Source organism: Cyclopterus lumpus, chromosome 5, assembly GCF_009769545.1.
Source record: "Cyclopterus lumpus isolate fCycLum1 chromosome 5, fCycLum1.pri, whole genome shotgun sequence".
In the NCBI taxonomy this organism is placed as follows: Eukaryota; Metazoa; Chordata; class Actinopteri; order Perciformes; family Cyclopteridae; genus Cyclopterus; species Cyclopterus lumpus.
This window is the reverse complement of record NC_046970.1, coordinates 5,536,947-5,557,958: the sequence shown is the minus strand read 5'-3', so window position 1 is coordinate 5,557,958 and position 21,012 is coordinate 5,536,947. Positions and strand designations below refer to the sequence as shown.

General features: G+C 44.7%; 1 protein-coding gene across 1 annotated transcript in view; it reads left to right on the top strand.

The window, feature by feature from the left end:
* prickle2b (prickle homolog 2b) overlaps positions 1-21,012 on the top strand; it is an 80,064-nt gene that overhangs the window by 47,124 nt on the left and 11,928 nt on the right. Inside the window, exon 3 of the mRNA XM_034533091.1 lies at positions 20,571-20,754. Coding sequence (XP_034388982.1) covers positions 20,571-20,754 — 184 coding nt within the window. The remainder of the gene's footprint in view (positions 1-20,570; positions 20,755-21,012) is intronic.

Below are 21,012 nucleotides of genomic sequence, written 5' to 3'. Positions count from 1 at the left end.
ACCGCACCCCCCACACAGCTCCGCGTGTGGCTGAATGCCCCCATCTAGAAGCATACAGAGATAATGGGAAACAGATTCAGGCTATTAATTAATCTGTATAATACAGTTAGACGCTCTGGTATCTGGCACACCAAGTTCTACCCCTCCTTCAGAAACACACACACACACACACACATATTATTATGTGCATTTCCAGTTCCCCTGTTCCTCATTGAATCTGTCAGCTGTCGTTGGAGGAACATTGAAGTGGGCTGCCCGGCTCCAGCAGAGAAAATCAATATTGTAAAGAACAAACACTGAGTAAACCCCCTGCTATTCTCCCAAGGGACACAGCGTTCATGTTTGGGTACAAGGTGATATATCGGAAGTACACTTTGTCACTGCACTCCCTGAAGCTGATGGAGGGTTTTGTGACAGAAAAGCTTCCTCCGTTTCTCAGCCATTATGTGTTCCATCCTCTTTCTCCATCCCTATTTGTGTGTATACCTGTGCTTATCAGTGTGTGTGTGTGTGTGTGTGTGTGTGTATTAATCTGCGTGCTGCGTGGCAGGTGGGTGGTCTCGGCTAATGAAAGACGCTGAGATGGAGTCATGGGGAAATGAATCTCTGCCTCTCAGTCGTGTCCTTTATTTATCTCGACTGTGCTCACTATATCTCTCGCTGCCTTTGCAAAGATCACAAAGCCACTGGGGGCCATTTCTCTCACGTGCACCTGCAGGCACAAACATAGCATTTATCTCCCCTCCAAGCATCCTAGCATCCTATTTAACCCAAATCTGTCACATTCCACATTAAACAAAGATGCAACCACTTGGAGTTTTTTTTTTTTTTTTAGATCACACAACCTTGCACTTCAAAGCAGAAGTGAGACGATACTCTTCCTGTGAGGAACACATCCTTCACTGCTGCTTCCTTCAGTGCCACCATTTTGCATCCTTCATAATAACAGTTGAGTGGAATTCAACACATGCCATACTTTGCTTACGTATCTTCTGATGCCAGATTCGATGTCTGCCTAGATATGACACATTCGCGACCACCTGCTTGCTGGCTTAATTGTTCACAATCTGTGCAGTGACGGATTCCAATTCTGTGAAATAAAAGGGTATTTTTAGAATGACAAAGTTCTCCTGGTCTTTAGCCTGCCGCTCTGAACAGTTTGTTTCTGTGTTGTTCTTTTCCTCACTAGTTAATGTGTACGATTTTATTTGAATGATAACAAAAGATTAAAATTGACTCATGTGTGAAATTAACAAAAGCACCTTCAGAATCCGTCTTATTAGTCCGATGGAGACATGACAACAAAATGGCGAGCCACCGTCTTGGACACCGCCACGATGTGATGTAACGAAGCTTGTGTCGTACAGCACCAGATATGGTGTGAAACACTTGAACACACAGGTTCTAATTACCCTGCAGCAATGAACAGCGCCTTCATCCGATTTAAAGATGCAGGTGTGAGGGGCTCTTTATCATAATTTCCTGCTTGAGTGCGTCATGTGAAGCTGTTGCTCGCCGGCGTCTTCGTTACACCAGACGTACGGCATCGGATGCTGGGGTTGGCGTTAATATCTCACCGTAAAAGAGAGATGCCGTTATTTAGCTCCAGTTCATGCTCCTTTTTATTCTCCTCTACTCTGCCCACATAAATCCAAATCCTTCAAGTGGCAATCTTTAATTCAGGAATGAATAACTTATATTTATATAGGGCTGAGCACAACTGCTTTAAATTTACATCCAATTCTTATTCCTCCAGGATATATATACGGGCGGCTTGGAGTACACACACACTGCAGTACACACACCCGTTCCCTGGTTTGTGTGTCTGACCTCTGAGGTTTGGCTGAACAGTAGACCATGGTGGAGCTCTAAGTGGGTGCAGGCAGACCAGATGTGGCCGTCTAACCCCACAGACCTAACAAGTGGCTGCTTGGCCGGTAGCCTCACCGCCATTCAGCTGCTTAGCGTGCCGCCTAGAAAGTCAATGGACACGTTAGCGAGCCACCGGGAGGCCGACTGAGGTTCCCTCTGAGAGGTTCAGACGAGGGCTGGCCGAGCCATCTTCAAGCTTCACGTTCACCGTCGGTTCATTTAAGTCTTTGTTGGTTTGTGTGCTGCCCGTTAGGTTTTAATGTGGCTTTTGGTCAGTGGTAGACCCGAGCAGTGTTTATAAAGTCTCGCTGTTTTTGCTCATTGTTAATATACAATTGTAAAATATCAGTGATGTTTTGTCAATGAAATACAGTAATATCTTACTGATGCAGTTTTAGTCTCTTTCTCTTACTTTTTCTCTATCATGGGTGAAAAATAGCAACAATCTCTTATTGGAGGCATTCCCACTACTTAGTATTTATTCATCATGTGTGTATGGTCTCTGTGATTATTCATGCAGCAGCACAACAAGTTATCCTAAGATTTAGATTTATTGTATTTGTGGATTTTTCTCTTAAAAAATAAAAGGGGAAAAAAAAGACTCCTCTGAACGGGTGTTGTAAATTAGCGTTTCGCTACAAACATTTAACACAGTGCATCTAGTTCTTGTGCATAAATGTATGTTACAATTATAATGCCACTGTGATGTCCATATCTAATAAAGTCAAGATGAATGAGTGGATACAATCTCGACAAGTTTGATGGTTAAATGAAAATATAGTATTATATTACTGTCGAGTGTTTTAGAATAAATAAAGGAACACCATTATTGTAATACGTTATGAATAATGTGCAGTAGAGTTATAGATGGTTTTCTTGCCGAGGATTAGGTTAATGTCCATTAAATATGAAACTAGAGGCAGGAGTCGGTTACTTTAAAGTGGGAGAAATGGAAAGCCTGACTCTGTCACGGAAGGCCACAAAATAGTATGAACACATTAATGTATATAGATTAAATAAACAGGATACAACATGCTAATTAGTGATCTTTTTAAAAAACCTTTGGATAGAGCAACATCTAGTTTACTTTCTTCATCTGGACTCAGCTAAGCATCTCCTAGCGGTACCTTCATATTAACCATACAAGCCTGAAAGAGGTATTTATCTTGTCACCATGACTCTTAAGTGAATAAGCATATTTCCCTAAATGTCAGACTATTCCTTAAGTCGCCCAACCCGAGTCATTAAACCATCCTTCAGCGTCCTCCTCCACTTGAAGGTCAGCAGGGCAACAAGGTAAACCCGGACCCCTCAAGTTGATGATCGGAGTTTGCAGGCTGACACAGGATCTTAAAAGTTTACCCAGCCTGCCAACCATGAGGGTGACAAATTTCACCCCTCTGCTCTAAAAGAGTAATTTGCAGCTGGGGATTCTGGGAGTGTGACGAGTCTGGCAGTGGAAGAGCTGCTTTAGACTGTTTTTTGTTTTGCTTAGTAGTCTTTCCACTCTTTAACATTTATATCTGACATGCTCTTCTCTTAAACCTCTGTTTTCTTTATCCAGCTTATCTGCCCCCCCCCCCCTCTTCTCCCCTCAGTCATTCAGCGTCAGCTCCTAAAAACGTTGCTCACCATGCTGAGGTCACAACAGACCCAATTATGACCAACGGGAATAAACTCCCATCATCAACAGATTACAGACTGGAGCGTGGCTTCTTTTCCAGAAATATGTAATACATTGCACATGTGTACTAAATGTGTCCCAGATGTTGTTCAGGCCGTGTGCTGTTTGCACCCCGAGATCTGTGCTGTTTCGTCAACAACGCTGGTCTCACGTCCGCGTCCCAACACGTCAATCAATTCCTTTTGCAATTGAGATGTGGTGAAGCTCGTGACTATTCATGCTTAAACCTGCCGACTTAACCCGAGCATTGATCAGATATTGTTTGAGAAAAAATGCAAGTCTGCTTCAAAAGGATCTGTTCAAGTACTCAATTGATTTGCGTGCGTAATCAATAGGGTTCACGATGCATGGTGAGCTCTGCGGCCTTCGGAGGATCAGATGGACGCGCAGTGTCAGCCGCAGCAGTTAAATGCAAAGTAGTTCCTGATCTATAGATCAGAGCCAGGTTGCCTCGAGCTCCCTGTGTTAAGGGGTGGGCTTTGAGGCCAGAAGCCGCTATTGGCCATATATTGACGGAGGCCTTGGGGGGGGATTAAGGGCTGGCGACACCAGAGAGTGAAGTTCTGCAAGACTAGTATGTGAAGTACTCTGGCTGACGACCTAGCCGCTAGCATGCTAACCAGCCAGGAACATGGCCATCGTTCTATTTACTATCTTATGTACTATATTTGCTGTCCGCCATTTTATTTGAGTCATCAAACTTTGGGCCCTTGTAATGTATGACAATAACAGTTTATTCAAGAGGTGTTTTGTACCATCACCAACTCCTGTAAATAAATCTCCAATTGTTTTGTTTTTTTGTGGAGCAGGACAGTTACTCTGGCACAGGATGTTACATTCCTGAGGATTCATCTCCCCTGAATCTACTGATAGCAACAATTCCATTGAAATTACTAGATTCGTCCACCAAATCTGTTTTGAATTTCTGGTGTGACTGGGCCTTAACTGATGAACTGATGAACTGATGAACAGGACTACTGTGGCTATCTTAACGTTCTGCCCATTTATTGATTGGTGCTATTGCAGCGGCCTTGTGTCAGTTTCCCTCCTGGTCTCATCCATCACACTGGACGGTTTACATACAATGGGAAGTGAACCAGCAATTAGACAAATCCATAGGTCAACTCTAGAGAGTACATGAGTGTATTAGCACGTAGCTTGGCTACAGATGGATGGGCTTGGTGATACCGCGTGCGCTCCCTCCCTGTCATTGTGTTTTCCTCCCAAAGCGTTTGTATCACAAGCTCTCCTGCTCTTCACGTTGCCTTTTATGTTTCCCTCTCTCTCGCTCCGCCAATCCCCCATTGATGTTGCTTTTATGATCTGTTTTTTTTTTTTTTATGATCTCCCTCTCCTCTGTCTTCCTCTCTCAGCTAACCTCTTGGTGTGCTGCAGGGAAGGAATAGCAGACTGAGTGTGATTTATTCTGACGCCAGCATCAGTCTTGTGGCTGGCACAGGCTTGGCATGCAGATGCACACACAAGCTGACACACACCACCACACAACACACAGTCTTTCCCTCCACTGACTGGTATGCTGCCCTAGATACCAGAGAGGAGCAGGCACCAAACATACGTGAGCTGCAGTGCTGTGCTGTGATTGGACACGGGGGATATCGACATCGCCTTTCCACAGAGTAGGAGTACGTTGTTCTACCCGTAGACGATGGGTTTGCATGAATTCTAGAAAAAACAACAGTAGCTTGAAAAAGACACTTGATATAATTGTTTGCATGGTTTTGTGTGTCGCACACACATGCCCAGTGCGTGACTTTGCAGCATCACGTGTTTGCACTGTGTTACTGTGTGTCTATGTGGAGACATGTGGAGCCCAGCAACAGAGGCGAGAAGAATGATACACAGTGATTAGCTGTTCCACACCTCTGCAGCCGGCCACAAGGTTTCTCTTTTCTTCTTTTTGTCCGTGAAAAAAGCTTCAAATCAGTGAGCATGTGTGAACATTCTTCAGGGAACTTCAGGGAAGTGCTGATCACTTATTTGTTACTTTTAACTCAAACCAGGCCGATACTTCTCCTGTGGTCTTCTACATATCCGTGCCTCCTTAACGTTGGAGACGGGGGAAAAAGGTGATGATACATCGTCTTTATTGTCAGTTTGTATGTTTATGGCCAGTGAGGCCTGTCCTGCTAATTCAGAGCCACCCACACATAAATGGAGCTGAAAGAGCAACAGCTAGTCCTTCAATACGTCAACCTAGATTTCGATACGCTCGGCTCTCTGTGCACACATGTTGATATGTTTGTCCATGCTATGTGTTCTCCTCAGTGTGTGTCCTCCTTCTCGTGCCTGAATACTTGGCAGCCTTTCCTTTTCCTCGTGGCTCCTCCAGTCAGTCTGCTTTCTTTTTAAACAGTGGCTTCATTGATGCTCAGGTCTTCTTATCCTTTGCTCTGGCCTTGGACAGTTTTAACCAATCCCACACTAACCTTACTGTTCCTCAGTGTGTGTGTGTGTGTGTGTGTGTGCGCCTGTGTGTGTGTGTGTGTATCAACTTAGAGTTCCTTAATTACAAAATAAGCATAGAATTGTATGCATTCTTGCCAACTTTCACGCATGTGTGTATGCAAACATTGCAGAAGTGTCTGTATGTTTTCTGTGTGATCGTGTGCGCGAACATACAGTATGTAGGTGTGTGAGAACCAGGCGGTGATGTCATATGTGGGTCAGCAGAAGGACATTACTGTGTCTGGAGCTCCACGGGGGGTGTCGGAGGTCTGTTTTTCGGACTCCTTGTGCCCGAGTGGTGCAGCACAGAGCCCCGTCTGTGGCCCCGGAGAACCCGAGGAGTGCCAGGAGCCCGCGGGGCGAATAAATACGCTGTGAAAAGCGTGTTAAGAGAGGTGTGAAAGAAATCGGAGGGTGAGACACTGGGTTTTGTGTGAAGCCTTTCCCTCCCCCTCGCCTCCACAGCACACATGCTCTCTCTTTCTCTCTCTCACACACACACACACACACACACGCTTACACTTTTCCTTTCACACACACCTCACATGGAGGTTCACAGTTCAAATAAACAGCGGCTCAAGCAGCGGGCCGGATCTGGAGTAAACAGCGGCGAGCCGGGGTGATTCAGTTTCTCTCGGGGCACCGCTCTCTCTCACTGCTTCCTAATGAGCCATATGCTTTAAAAGAGGGTCATAGGGGAGCAGCAGTAAGTGGGGAATGAAGTGGGTGTAGAAAAAGTTACGGATGGGTAAAGACTTTCTTCGCGACTATCTCGTGAAGAAGTTTGCTCGGACCCGGTATTCAAACCAAGACCACGGTACCTTTTAAAAGGCACCAGGAGGGATGCACTGAATGATGTGCTCACTCTGAACGCTTGACCTCAGTGTGATAAAAGTTGTTTCACAGGATTTGTCGGCGTGTGCGGATGGCTCAATGTGACCCATAACTCCTCCTCGTCTGTCCTTGTGTGCGAGTGTTTTCTGCCTACAGTTTCGGGGCAGCGATCAGTCAATAAAGCCCCGACTTCACCGCCTCCATCGGGCCGGTGAAGAAGCTCAAGGCTGCTCCGTCACGTCTTGGAAATGTCAATTTCTCCTCCAATCCATAATCTCCAAAAGCTTTCAAGATCCTGTAGGGAGAGTGGTGTGTGTGTATGTGTGTGTGTGTGTGTGTGTGTGTGTGTGTGTGTGTGTGTGTGTGCGCGTGTGCGTGTTTGGCTCATCACGAATCCCTCTTTGTTGGGGTAAACAGTGTTGCAAGATGAAATAGGGGGCAAATTAAATTGCCTAAACCTATAACCCCAAGATGAAACTCTGCTTTTGATTCAAATGTGGGCTTTGAAGTAATGTCTGTCGGCTTTCTGAATATGTTCTCTGTGGTTTTATTGGTCGATTAGCTTAAGTGACTCGGTCTTAGTTTGAATCCGATTTGAGTTTAATCTTCTTATTTCCTCTTTCAGATTCATCTGTTCATTATTGACATGATCTAATCCAGAGTTTATCTCTTTGTTTCTCCTACAACTCATTTACTTCCTTTTTCCAATGGCCTGCTGGATATAAACACAGAAGTGTGTGTGTGTGTGTGTGTGTGTGTGTGTGTGTGTGTGTGTGTGTGTGTGTATATATATATTTATAATTCAGCTACAAGATTGGATTATTTAGGTGAGACGGTGCACATTGAACTAGAAGGGGGAAATAAAAGACCTTGAAAACTACTTTCTCATTAACTACTTATATTGTATTCTACATGAATACAATATAAAAATGTAACAACAGTTTGGTATATTTCAAACTCAGTTGAGAAGACATGTCCAGTCCACCAGTCAGGATGTAGCAACATTTTGTTGTTCTAAGCTACTTTCAATGAAATCTGATCAAACCTGACCCGAAAAAGCAGATCAAGCATTTGATCTGAGTTTTAGTGAAGAGATGCTTCACTTGTTCAGTCTCAATACCAGTACTTGGACTTTGGGTATCGGCCGATATTGATTATTGATCTGATACCAGTGTTTAAGAAGCTGTATGCCGGACTGTGTACAAGTGACTTTTATGTTTAAAGCAATATCAGGCTTTACTTAAATGTTGCGTTTCCTTTGTTGAACAAAATGTACACATGAATACATAGATATAAATGTACTGAATTGTTATTTATCAAAATAATGATTACCAATACCAGAACATCCTATTTAAGTCGCTATCGGACTGATATCTGATATCAGCATCGGTGTTTAACTCCTAAAAGATAATACTTGCCTTTTCAAACGTTGACTTTGGTCGTTACTTATTTCCTAAATATTGAATATTTGATGTTAAAGATATGAAGATTTTAAACCAAGTGCTCAGATCTTTTTGGGACCATAGGAAACAATACTAGTAGCACGCGTTATTTCCATTTTCCAAAAGGCCCTTTATCCTGTGTGTCTGTGCTCATACATCAGTTTGTATGTGTGTCCGCATTGATGTGAAGCAAAGTCGTCCTTCAAGTTTCAGTCACTAATTAAATGCTCTTTACAAAAAGACGAAGATGCTTTGAACAATGCTGCTCTTACCACCACAACACGTTGCCACTTGTAGCCCGTCTGTAGGCTCAGTATAAATAGGACAAATTAAACCCCGGGGTATACTGATAAGTGACTATCGTGACTCATGTTCAAGTAGTTTTAATGCTATTCATTATTTTTACCCAAAAGCCACACACACAAACACAGACTGTTCTCATGATGGGAAAAACTCAGACGACCTTCTATTTCACTATCCCATGTTCCTCTGCTCATACTTGACAGACCCTTTGTTCGTCTCTTTTTTTTAACTTTTGTCACGTGTTATCTCTAGATTTAAAAATACTGGAAGTAACAAAAACCCACGCCCTAAAGCATCAGGCTTGTTCCAGGGGCGTAGCAACCAAATACACATTCAACATGTGTATTCTTTTGTTGCACCTTCACACCCCAACTAGATATGTTCTTTTTTACCTGGCTTCTTTACAAAGAGCAGCGCGCACCAACCCTCAAACTCTACATAAAGGCTGTTGTGTTGGCTCGCTTCATGCAACCGTCTGATATATATATCAAGACTGCGGCTGCCAACCCATTATTGTGGTCCAGCTAATAAGTACGCTAATATTCATTATTAACGATGGAACATCTGGTCAGTCTGCAGGACGAGGGCTGCAAGGTGATTTGTTACAGAGAGAGAACCAGAAATACAAGTCGGAAGAGGTTTAGTTGATTTGCCAAATGTTGTGAATGAAACCAAAACCCACACAGAGAGAGAGAGAGTAAGCAAATCAGCATCAACACCCACACCACTCATCTGGGTCATGATGACAAGGTGAGGAAGTGGAACATCAGTGGAGGCTGAATGAGAGAGTTGAGTCAGAGAAATGTGCTGCAGGGTGCTGAATGTGGGCGGTTCGGAGGTGGGTTGTTCATTCATGGAGCCACAAGATCACGCTGCATCAGAGCTGTGGCTTTATGAGTTGCTGCGAGAGCAATGAGAGATTCTTGTGCTTTACTTTCCAACATTTTTTTTTAAAGGGGATAACTTTTCAGCACAGATGTGCAGAAAGCTCGATCTCGTCTCCCAAATGTCTTTATTTTTCTAAGGCATGAACACAGGAACAGTAATAACGTCAAACCACATTTTTGCGACCACTGTCTCTTGTTTGCTTTCCTCATATCCCACTGCGTCCACTACAGTATGTCTTTACTTCCTAGAACTGTTCCTCCCTCCTCCTTTTCTTTTCTTCAAACCAGCGCATGACCTAGTTATGTTTTGAATCAGAATCCGCATGTACTGTACGGCTGGGAAAGGCTCATTGACAAACCGCCGTTGTTGGGCACAGCACGGTGGAAATTGAGCTGTGTCGCCCTGGAGAGGGCCGTCCACAGTGCAGATGGGTGGTCTAATGGGTAGACAAAGGTGGAGGGCTCAGAGGGTTTTTTCCTCTGTGCTGAAGAGCCCTTATGTAAGTGGGCCAGGAGCAGCAAGAAATAGCTCCAGTCCCCTTGAGGAGTAACTCCACAATGTCACCTCCCTGCCTTGGGCCTTTGAGCGTGAAACTAAGTGTCCGTACTCTTTCTTTCTTCCCCCTTTATCTCTCTTTTTCTTTCTCACTGTCTCCCTTATATGTTCCCCTCTGTGGCTTAATGGCTTACCAAGGCCTCTGCACCAGCAAGGTCTGTGCAGCCAGAGTTGAGTTTGTGTGCTAACGAACCCCCGAGCTAATTAGAATTTCGGCCAAGTTGGCAACGCTCCTCATTTCCTTCCCATTTCCCTCCCTTTGGACAAATACAATTTCACCCTTCAACCCGCACAGAATTAATCCAGTTAATGTTCAACACGGGGTGAATAATGGCCACTTATCTGCTGGGAACATGGGTTCCGGAGTCCTGGGTGGAGGTCCCATAGCGAGCCCCCCTGTCTCGCGTCACACTAAATCTGCTTTCTGGTCAGAGCAGTTGGGCCGAGGTTCTGCAAGTCCACGATAGAGTGGAGGTCAGTGTGTCTCCAAAATGACACGGCTCTCACAGAATGGGAAACCAGTGAACCTTTTATACTGGCAGCCCCTTCTTCTTCTTTGTAAACCGGTCGCTAAGTGTCCACATGAATCATTACACCCTCAATGTAGCGGAAGGGCCGTTATCCAACGGCAGGTAAGCAAACAAACTTACCAGGATTAGCTGCGGTGGTTGGTAACAACTTCCATTGGGCCGTTCACTGAGTTTAACACCCCGGTTGCTTGATTGGTTGTTCGGTGTCCTGGTACAGAATCACGCAATTAAAGATTAACTCCGTGCTGCTCCAAATGTTCTTTTAGAATCAGTTCTAACAAAGATCACATTTGAAGGCAAAAGTGTTCATATCCGTTCCAAACAGCCAGGATGAAAATCCTGCCTTATGGAGACGAGCGAGACGTGACCAAGATATAAGACAAAAAAATGCAAATCACGCTCGCTTTCACACGTCCACATACCTAAAAATGGGCATGTTTTCCAAATTGTTGATTTCGGAAAGGGAACACATACTGCGGGATAAAGCCCCAAAGGACAAACTGCTTGGTGGGACTGGTGACCTAAATCATCTATTTTATCTAATCTAATCTAATCATCCAAGGTATTGTCTTTACCATTTATCTTTTGATTTCTTTCTTATTCCATCCTTCTCCCTGCACTCAAAATCATGGCGGCCTCAGCCCAGTTTAAGTAGTTGGAGATCAGAGTTTGGGGAGTGTAAATACGTAAGAGTAATTACACATTTGCTTAAGAAACCCTCTGCAGCACTGGGATAGAAACGTCTTGTGGAAGAGGAAGCCGGCTCTCTCCCCCTCAGCATGTCTGAGCTATCAGCTGTTGGGTTGAGTCCCAGCTGCCTCGTGTGTTGACTCTAGAGTGATAGCCATCAGCATTTGCCACATGAAAGGAGAGGAGACTGGTGTTCCTAAAAAAGCAGATGAGAAATAAAGATGAGGAGGCAATGTTGGGATGTTGGCGACATTTCAAATCCAGATAAAGGCATTGATTTATCAGGTGTGTTTTTCTGACCATATCATGCAGTATATAAATCAGTTCCTTCCCTGGTAAGATATGAATAATGTTCTTGTGGAATAAGATCCTTTGAGGCACTACAACTTTCTTGCATACTCAAGATAAGGCTCCCAGCCCAAGGGCAACATGTATTTACAATATCTATCATCCTGTGCTTTGATAGAGACAAAACCCCCAATATGCTTATGCATGCTTAGGAAGGGAGTAAACCTGTTTGGCTCACTGTCTAAAATTACCAAGCAGCGTGTCTCTGTGCATGCCAGGAGTCTGTGCAGGCAATGCTATCTATGGTATGTCCCCCAAGCTGGCCTCTATGCTTTATTCAGTCCTCATATGACATTTAAAACGGCTTACTGCAGGTCGTCGAACAGTTTATTGGGGAAACGGGAATGGCTTATTGGGGTGAGTGGCTGGCCCCAAACCACGTTGGCTCGTTCTGTGGTCGCTCTGAGCAGAGGACACTGTCACTTAGTGCCCGTCGTAAACTCTCGTGGATCGGCCGTTGGAGCTGTAATAGATATTCTTGTGTTTGTAAAGAGGCCGCAATTATATGCTCTCGTGTATGAGATGAAGTCACAGCGAGAGTCGCCTTGCCACGTGTGAGGTGTACTCGGGGAAAAAAAAAAAAAAGCAGAGCTTATACCCGGACTCGGGGAAGCCAGAGGGACAGTTCCTGAAAGGAGAACATAGACTGCAGCACTGTCCTAAAAAAACTGAGGAAGTTGTTCACAGCCGCTGGCTGTTTTCCGCAGAAACGGCAAAATTCTTGTGCAGCTTTTTAAATATTCCTTTATGCATTTCTTTCTTTTAACGTGTGCTTGGCCACCCGGCAGCAGCAGGACATTTTGGGAAAAGAATATACACACATCCTGATTTAATTACTCTCTTACCCACTTCCATCCATCCAGCCTTTTTAAATCTTCCACAAATCTGTTCTGCTTTGATTGCCAGAAAACCTTTGGCTGTTTTTCTGTTTTCTCAACACATTTTTGCGTTACACAAACAGGCAAATAACGAGCAGCAGCGTGACGTTGTTCAACACTCCTACCACTCATTGTTGGGACAAGAGGGAAACAAATGGCCTTACAGAGCTTATTGCCATGTGAGTGTTCGAGAGATTAATAAGAAGCCAAAATAGCTGCTGAGATGGTGGCAATCTGTTAGGGAACACTTGTGCTGTTTATGTCGTTGCTATATAATAATAGCTCAGCTCACTGATTCCACGTGGTGATCGTAAACGTCAGTCCCCTGCTTTAATTTCCTTGTGGAAATTATTTTTATAATTTCAATGTATATTTTTAAAAAATGCTCCTTGTGTGACTTCTAAAGTAGACGAGAGCATTTTCTACTTAATAGCATAACAAATCATACGCAATGGGCGCATAGATGGCTGTAAATTCTAAGCAAGGTCCACTCTGTCCTCTGTTTATGAGTCTTTGGCACACAAAAAAAGTCAACCTATAATAACAGACCCCATGGGTGCACTATAAAAAGTTTAAAGTTCCTACTACATTGACTCCACCTTTTGTTTTTGATTCAGTGGATTTCCATTGGTCTGGAAGCCTTTTGTCCTTTCTCCAACTAATGTCCGCTTCTTATGTTAAACAGTCCTGTTTTGTTTACAGGGACTCACCTCCCCATTTCCCCATGCAGGTCAGCGCCCTGCAGCTCCTCTCGCCCCTCCCTCTTCGCTCTTCTCGTCCCGGGCCAGTTGATTCGGGGAAGTGGTTTAATTCACATGCAAATGGCCCCCGAACACCAGTCATTCACGCTGCTAATTACGCCAATGTTGGGGCCGCTGACTTGCTGACATCACACCGGGATATTAGCATGCAGAGAGAATGGTCCGTGCGTGCGCGTGTGTCAAGTCAACCAGAGAATGCCCGTAAGACCAGAAGTAAGCGACTCTGACTTGAAACAAAGGCTTCAAAATAAAAGTGCTTTTAATTGACTTGATTCTCACTCTGTTCAGAAATGAATAGAAGTCAACTGGAAAGTCTTCTTAAGGTGCGTTCACACCAAACGTGTTGCGAATATTCGCCAGTTTATTCGCCAGTCAAGTTGTGTTCATTTGTGTCTTTCGCAACCAGTTGCGAAAAGGGGGCGTGGCTTATCTCTGTGGCTTGTCTCGGTAAAAACAGTTATAAATTCCACCATCCACCACGGTCGAAATAACCACTAGTTCTGCTTTATACTTGCTGTGGACATCCCATAAACGTCGGAACATCTAACGCCCTTGTGTCTGGCTTCATAACATCACCCGTAGGCTCACACAGCTCGGGGAATTTCACCGACTACGTCTCGATAACTTCCGCTTCCAGCGCTACCAGAGCAGCAGCAGCCCAACGGGCGGAGCATCTCAACTCTGATTGGCTGGCGAAACTTTCGCAACTCGCGTTGGAAGTTGAAATATTTCAACTTTGGCGAAATTTCGCAAAGCGCGAAACGCGTCTATCGCAACGTCCGGCGAATTTCCACCAAACGCGTCTGTGCGTTGACTTTATATGGGATCCAGATGCGCGAAAAATTCGCAACGCGTTTGGTGTGAAGGCCCCTTTAGGCGTTTATGGTTAGATTAGATATTAAATAGGCTAAAGAAGTAATTTGGTTGCCAGTGGATTTCTCAATAAATTATATTGCTGTGAAAGGTCATTATTTGCCTCGGAAAGGTCCACTTGGATGGTTTTACTGAGAGCTTTCGACGATATTTCATGGACTTCCCCAGCAGTGTGTTTAGTAGCCACTGAGGTATTTCCCTTTGCAACATCTTTTAATTTGGTTAAAACAATAACAAATGTCATACATAATTGCACAACATAAAAAACACATGTAGATATACAGCCCAAACAATACAACGATGTCCTCCAATGGGTAAATTGAGTAGATTAAATTGCGGTGTTTAATTCAGCCAAATAATATCCCAACCCGTTTGAAATTGTGCTTTTGCTTTGGAAAATACAAACCGGAAGTGACCGTGTGATTTATGCGCACTTGCCACCGGTGAAGGATTAAAGCGGTGCAGTGGGACTGACCGCAGCGAGTGGAGCAGCTCCAGCGCTCCGTGCTTTTTACGCAGCGAAAGTCCGCGCGGATCTTCACTCAGAGCCGGCAGCAGTGACTCCGCTTCTGAGGGAGATTCATCTCGGATTCCTTTTGGATTTTCACATATTTCAGCGGAGTATGCGCTCTGGTTTGGATCTGTAAATGCGGATCTGATTTTACGCACTTTGAGTTGGCTCTTCGTCTTCGCTTTTCTCCTCCTTTGCTGAACTCCCGAGTGTGTTTGCGGAGAGCAGGGGGTTGACAAAAGGCTTTTAAGCGGAGGGGGTAAATGTAGCAGAGGGGTGCAGACACCACACAGCGGGTGAGAGTGGGGTGTTTTCGTGGCAAAGCTGTAGCGTTGGAGTGGTGTGACACATTCTGCAATGAGGAAGACGCATTTTAACTCCCGCACCACCACAACCAGCACCGAGGTCAGGGCTATGGCTTCCCCCCGCCGCAGTTTGTAAGAAGGTAAGCAGCTGATTATTGATCATGTTTGTGTTGTATTTGGAGACGTTTTTTTGTTTTGTTTTTCTTAATAGCGCGACAGACGATCCATGGTGCGTAATGGGAAAGAGAATTGAGTCGCAAATGTAGGCCTACGAACTATAAAATCGAGTTTCTTTCAAATGTTTCGCCTTTACTCTCTTTATGAAATATGTGCGTGAAATAGTCGCAGGACTAAATTTAATAAAACCGTGCCCGATTTAAAGTCAGCGCACTTTTCAACTAAGATGCGCCTTTTTTCTCTTCATCACTTTGCTCATTCATGACGTGTTATTTGGATGTTAATAACCCCCAGAATGCAGACTCGCACTGTGGCGTTCTCTCTATAGACGTAGCACCGGGTTATATCCCCCACCCCACCCCCTGGGGCGCAATGGTCAAGCTACTGTGCGCTTTCCAGCAATAAAGTCTTTGTTGTTCAAACGCTGTCCCATATGGATTTTAGCTTTCTTAGTAAATAAAGAGATACATTCATAAGCACCTGTAAAATATGTAGTTTCTTCTTCCATATCAACGTGTTGTTATGTTGTCATTATTTGAGTCGCTCTATTCATTTCCTGTTTGCTGCAAACTGCGCTGGAAACAAGTGGCATTATCGCAGCTCCATGGCAGTTATTTTAAAGAGAGCATTTTGAGACTCAATGCAGGCTAATTGAGCCATTTAGATGGCTACTTTTTTTAGCAGTGTAAAGGGTCACTGGATTAGCACATGAATGGACTGACAGAGGGATAATGAATAATGTGGCTCCAGCAGCTGGCCGCAGCAGCAGTATCATTGGGCTACTTGAGTCTGAGAGCGGCCCAAACACCAATCGAGTTGACAGGAGCCTGAACGCAACACATTTCTGAAATCCACAACTGCTTTTGTTGCTGCTTTGCCCCATTGACAAAAAAAGAAAAGTCAACATTATATTCCAATTAAATAACTTGAAGGACCTAGTCATAAGCCAGTAGTCCAACGCCTGGTGAAGCCATTCATTAATGACCTGGCAGTGTGTTACTAGTGTCTGAGTATGCTTTGTATGTACTGAGGTTGTCTTGGAAGCTTTGACTCCCCCGGTTCCCATCTGAAGTAGTGTCATTTTGAATGAATAAGTAATGTGATCCTGTCTTGAGTATCGCGTATTGTTGGCTACCTACTTACAGCACAAGTCCTGTACCATTCACTTCTCTGTGTTGTTGTTGTGTGTGCGTGTGTGTGTGTGTGTGTGTATTTTTTAAAAGCTATCTCCATTCACAAGTTACTTTAAGTTACATTATACAGCTATAGTTATACAGCTATAGTTAAAGCAAAGTCCCACTCCTATTATCCGGTAAGTTAATTTCCACTGGCTTTCAGCTTGGAATGAGTAAATCACATCAGATGACTATTTGTTCATACTGGACATAAACAATTATAAGCTAATTAACAAGTAATACGCATTTCCCAACTACATCTCCCACGAGTCTTAGGTGCACTATAACGAGGGGTGTTCCAGTGGTGTTGTATTTCCATAAAGTTGGAACTCACAAGAGAACTTTTTTTTTTTTTTGAAGAGGAGGAAATTGAAGCAGCAGAGGTTGAGACTTTTTTTTTTTAATCCTTCAAACTCCAAAGACACCGGCTGCTACGTTTCCCATAATGCAACTCAATGGCATCTATGATTAGACCCTCCTTAATGCCCACTTCTCTTCAAACTCCACACCCGCCACTTATAATGCAGGCTCTATGATGAAAAATGTACGTTTCAAGCCCAATTTGAGTTCATGTGCACAATTCGTGACGCGTCTCATGGGAGCGGTCATTGTTGGCCGCCATTAAAAACACACAAAGATGCTTCTGTGTCGCCGTATATTACAGTCGAGAAAACCCATCATCAGGTTTCGGCTCGTTGGAAAAACAGCAGGACTTTGGCTCTCTGTAATCTGTTGTGACAGGTGGATGCAGGCCATATCTCTGTCCTCGACAACGTGCTGCATCTGGTTCTGACTAATTGGCCGCTAATGGAAACTGTCTTTGTCGGCCCTGATTCTGGTCGGAAACACCTCCAGCTCCTAATTGCTCTGAAGTCAGCACGCAGCCCAGTGGAGGTACAAAGACGTTGTTTGCGTGTATATTTTTTCATTTGTGAAAACGATGGCGCCTGAATTGTCCCAACAACAGCTTCGAAACACTGAACCAAATAGTTGTGTTCAACAAAAGGCCATTAAAGAGAAAAGAGCCGGACCTCCTCTTCCCCCACTTCTCCCAGAGTAAACAAAAGCAGAGGCAAGGAAAAAAAGAAGAAGATGGGACTTGGCGGCAGTGTGCACCCAGCTGTTCTCTCCTCTGTGCTCTCCACCCTCGTCATCCAACCAGAGCTGCCGTTTAAAAAAGGGATTTTCATCTGGCCATCTCGAGTGATGCCATGGAAAAGTTGCGGCGGTTTTGGAATGAGAGTGGAGTGAGACTTCAGCTTCAAACCCGCCAAGGCTATACTTCTTCCGCTGGCTCTTGGATGCAGTTGAATGATCAGATGGTTTTCTGAATGTTAGGTTGAATACAGTCTCCTAATCCTAACCCTGGGGTTATGGTGGCAACCCCAGCCCCATTGATTGCCTCGCAAAGATAATTCTCAGTGAACCTTTGAAGCACATTTGCAAAGATGCTAAATTTGAATTTTAAATATGCTTGTTTAGCCAAATTTGAGACCATGCTTGCTGACGATCTGGCAGCGGTGATCTAAAGCAATCGAACCGAGTCTATGCAACATGTCAGAGGGGCCGATCAGACTCCAGTTACGTATTAAAACACCCCGTTACCTGGGTTACAAGGCTAATCTAGAGGAGCAAGGCGATGATAATTAACCCAAAATGGTGAATCATTGTCCGCTGACATCATGGTCCCAGGGATCTCAATCCAACAACAATACCCCCCATGTCTTGAACAAACCTCACATTCGCACCGACCAATGATACTCCAGCGTTTACATCTCCCAGGAGATGAAAGCCCAGGCAGTCATGTTTGAATAAAGAACACGCCTTTCAACTTACTTCTCTCTACCTCACAGGCATTTATGAGGCGACTGTGATGCACTTGACTTGTATTACAAAAGTCCCCAAATCTCTCCTAATTGAAAATCATGTAGATTAGAAGGGGAAGCTCGGGGGATTAGGTTTCAGTGGAGGGGAAATCCCAGGCATGTGCATGAAGTGTGCTGTAAATCATGAGGGTAGAAGGAGAGGGAAGGAGCAACAGGCCCCTATAGGCCCACAGTGTTTTTGTTGGGGGGGATCAGATGTTTTCAAGTTGATTCACTTGAGGAAGGTCTTCAACCCACATCTGGACTATGACAGTGGGTCGGAGAGGTGTGTTTCTGCAATGGTCACAAGCTTCTCTGCCTCCAGATTAAACTCCATAGACTATCGGCAGAGCGGTGCAGGGGTGTGTAATGTGTCCTCTTGGAAGGAATGCGGTGTGAAATGCTTTCCTTCAGCTCTGGCTATTTGTATAGTCTTATCACCAAGCGTCCCTCCTCACCCCAAGGCAGAAATAGCTGCTAACCAGCTGGCAGCATGTCAGAAGACTGGAAGAGGTGTCCATACGCGTAATCATTTGTGTCCACTTTTGGTGTCTTTGTCTTTCACTTCCAGTCCTCATGCTGTAGTGTGTGCTCTTATAGATGTAGGCATTTCTCTCCGTGTCAGCCAGTTAATCACCTTTAAATTAATAATGATGGTGAAGGTGCTGGGTTGTAATGAGGCGAGCTGCGTCGCCCCGGGCTATAGCATCATGCCTCCGGGACAGGGATTTGCCAAACAACCTTCTACCAGCCGGCCTGCTTGACAGCTGCTTGACGACTTTGTCTGCCTGAGCTGCATCGCGGCTTTGTTTACCATACCCATTAATATTCATGATCAATGAAATGTTGCCACTTCATGTGGAGTACGTCTCTGAAGCCTGTTGCTTGCCCTTCCACAATGACCGCAGAGGCCCGCCTCTCGGCTCAGGGCGGCGTTGGAAGCGGAGGCTGACAGTAATAGCCTGTCGGGCGACTCGTGGATGGCAAAGGAATCTCAAGTGGTGATGGAGAATTCTTCCGACTTCAGACCTTTATATTATATCGTGTTTCTTTCTTTTTGAGGATGGCATGTGAGATGGCCAGTTGAGGCATTTCAATTCAATTCAGTTTATTTTGTATAGCCCAATATCACAAATTACAAATTTGCCTCAGAGGGCTTTACAATCTGTACACATGGGATGTTTTACTTGAGCTCCGTATTTCAGCTGTCCACTGTATCATCAAAACCAATATCAGTGCTAAACCAATAGGCTGAAGTGCTTTGTTAACCAAGACTCGGCCCGTGGACTAGAAGTGCTCCTTTGAACAACAGGCGAGGTGAGACTTGGCCAGCTCTCCGCATGGTGCTGTCTGCGCTCCAAGCACTATACACTACAGATCCTCGGCCGATCAAGCTGTCAAACAGTGTCCTGGGTGTCTCTAAGCTCCTCCATAAGGCTATCTGTCAGGTGTCCGTCTGGGACGGTAATGGGATTGTCTCCCAGATCTGGCTGCCTGAGGGGCGGCAAGGGTTAGTGAGATGCAACCTTCTGGTCACCCAGAGTTTCCCTCTTCACGCAAAGGCTTATGGCTGTCAAGGGCATGATAATCTGTATGTATGCAGGGTCTCTAAGTGTAGACCTGGTGAAGGTGACCTTTATTCTAATTTCAATCCATACACTCATATATTTAACCCACATCCTCCTCTGCTTTTTGTGGGATGTCTTACAAGCTCTGTGTCACTCTACAATGAGTCATTTCTGTCCGTTAATCCCAATATTTTGTAAGACAACACTGCGGAATAGTTGTGTGAGTCTATGAAATATGGGGACTCTTTTATTACTCTCTGGACACCACTGGAGATGAAAGGGTAGCGAGCAGGAGGAGTGTCCGTGTCAAACACTCCCAACCATCTTTTCTGTGGAAAATCACACGTAGCTGGATACTCTCCTGGCTAAGCATCTGCTGTTGTTTCTCGCTAACTGTGTGCATCGGGGAGTGTGTGGTTTGCAGTGCTGCTTTCCATCACTGTCGCTGTCTGCATTCTGCTCACTTCTGTCGCCTGTTTGTAATTATATACTTGTTCTCTGGGGTTTTTTTCTTTGGGGGGGTTACAGGTAGTCTGAGGTTACCCTTTGAAAAAAGCAATTTGGGTTATCTTTATTTTTGGTGATTAATGGAAGGCTTCAAACAACCACTGCAGCATGACGTCTTGTTTCTGTTGAAACTTTATCTACCCAAATTAACACAGTGATTTAATAAACTGACGGGTCTGTTTACACCCTAACGGTGGTTTATTCTGAGGTCAAATAACTGTTACCCTCATTTCTAATCCATCTCCTATCTTTTATTAATATGTTCCCGTTGAACCAAAGTGTAGTCTCCATACGACATTGGCTTGACAGATGCTCTTTGTCTCTTTGTCTGTTGGCAGGAAGATCTGTGTGCACTGCAAGTGTCGCCGTGAGGAGCATGCTGTGACAGCCATGCCTGTAGAGATGGAGAAGACAGTCACCAAGCTGATGTACGACTTCCAGAGGAACTCCACCTCAGACGACGACTCGGGCTGCGCCCTGGAGGAGTACGCCTGGGTACCACCAGGACTCAAACCTGAACAGGTATCAGCACTTATCTGGGCCTCGGCACATTCACTGTGTAAAATTGTTCAGTTTTGTCACATTCCTGGGTTCAATTGCAATTGCACTCATCATGCTCTGATTTCACCATACGCTCCACCGTGTGACTCCATGGGGGTTCACATGTATACACAACACAATCCATGTTTAGTGGTGTAATGTATGTGATATGCACATATAGAGGGCTGTACAGTGGTGTAATGGCTAGCACTGTCACCTCACAGCAAGAGGTGCCCGGGT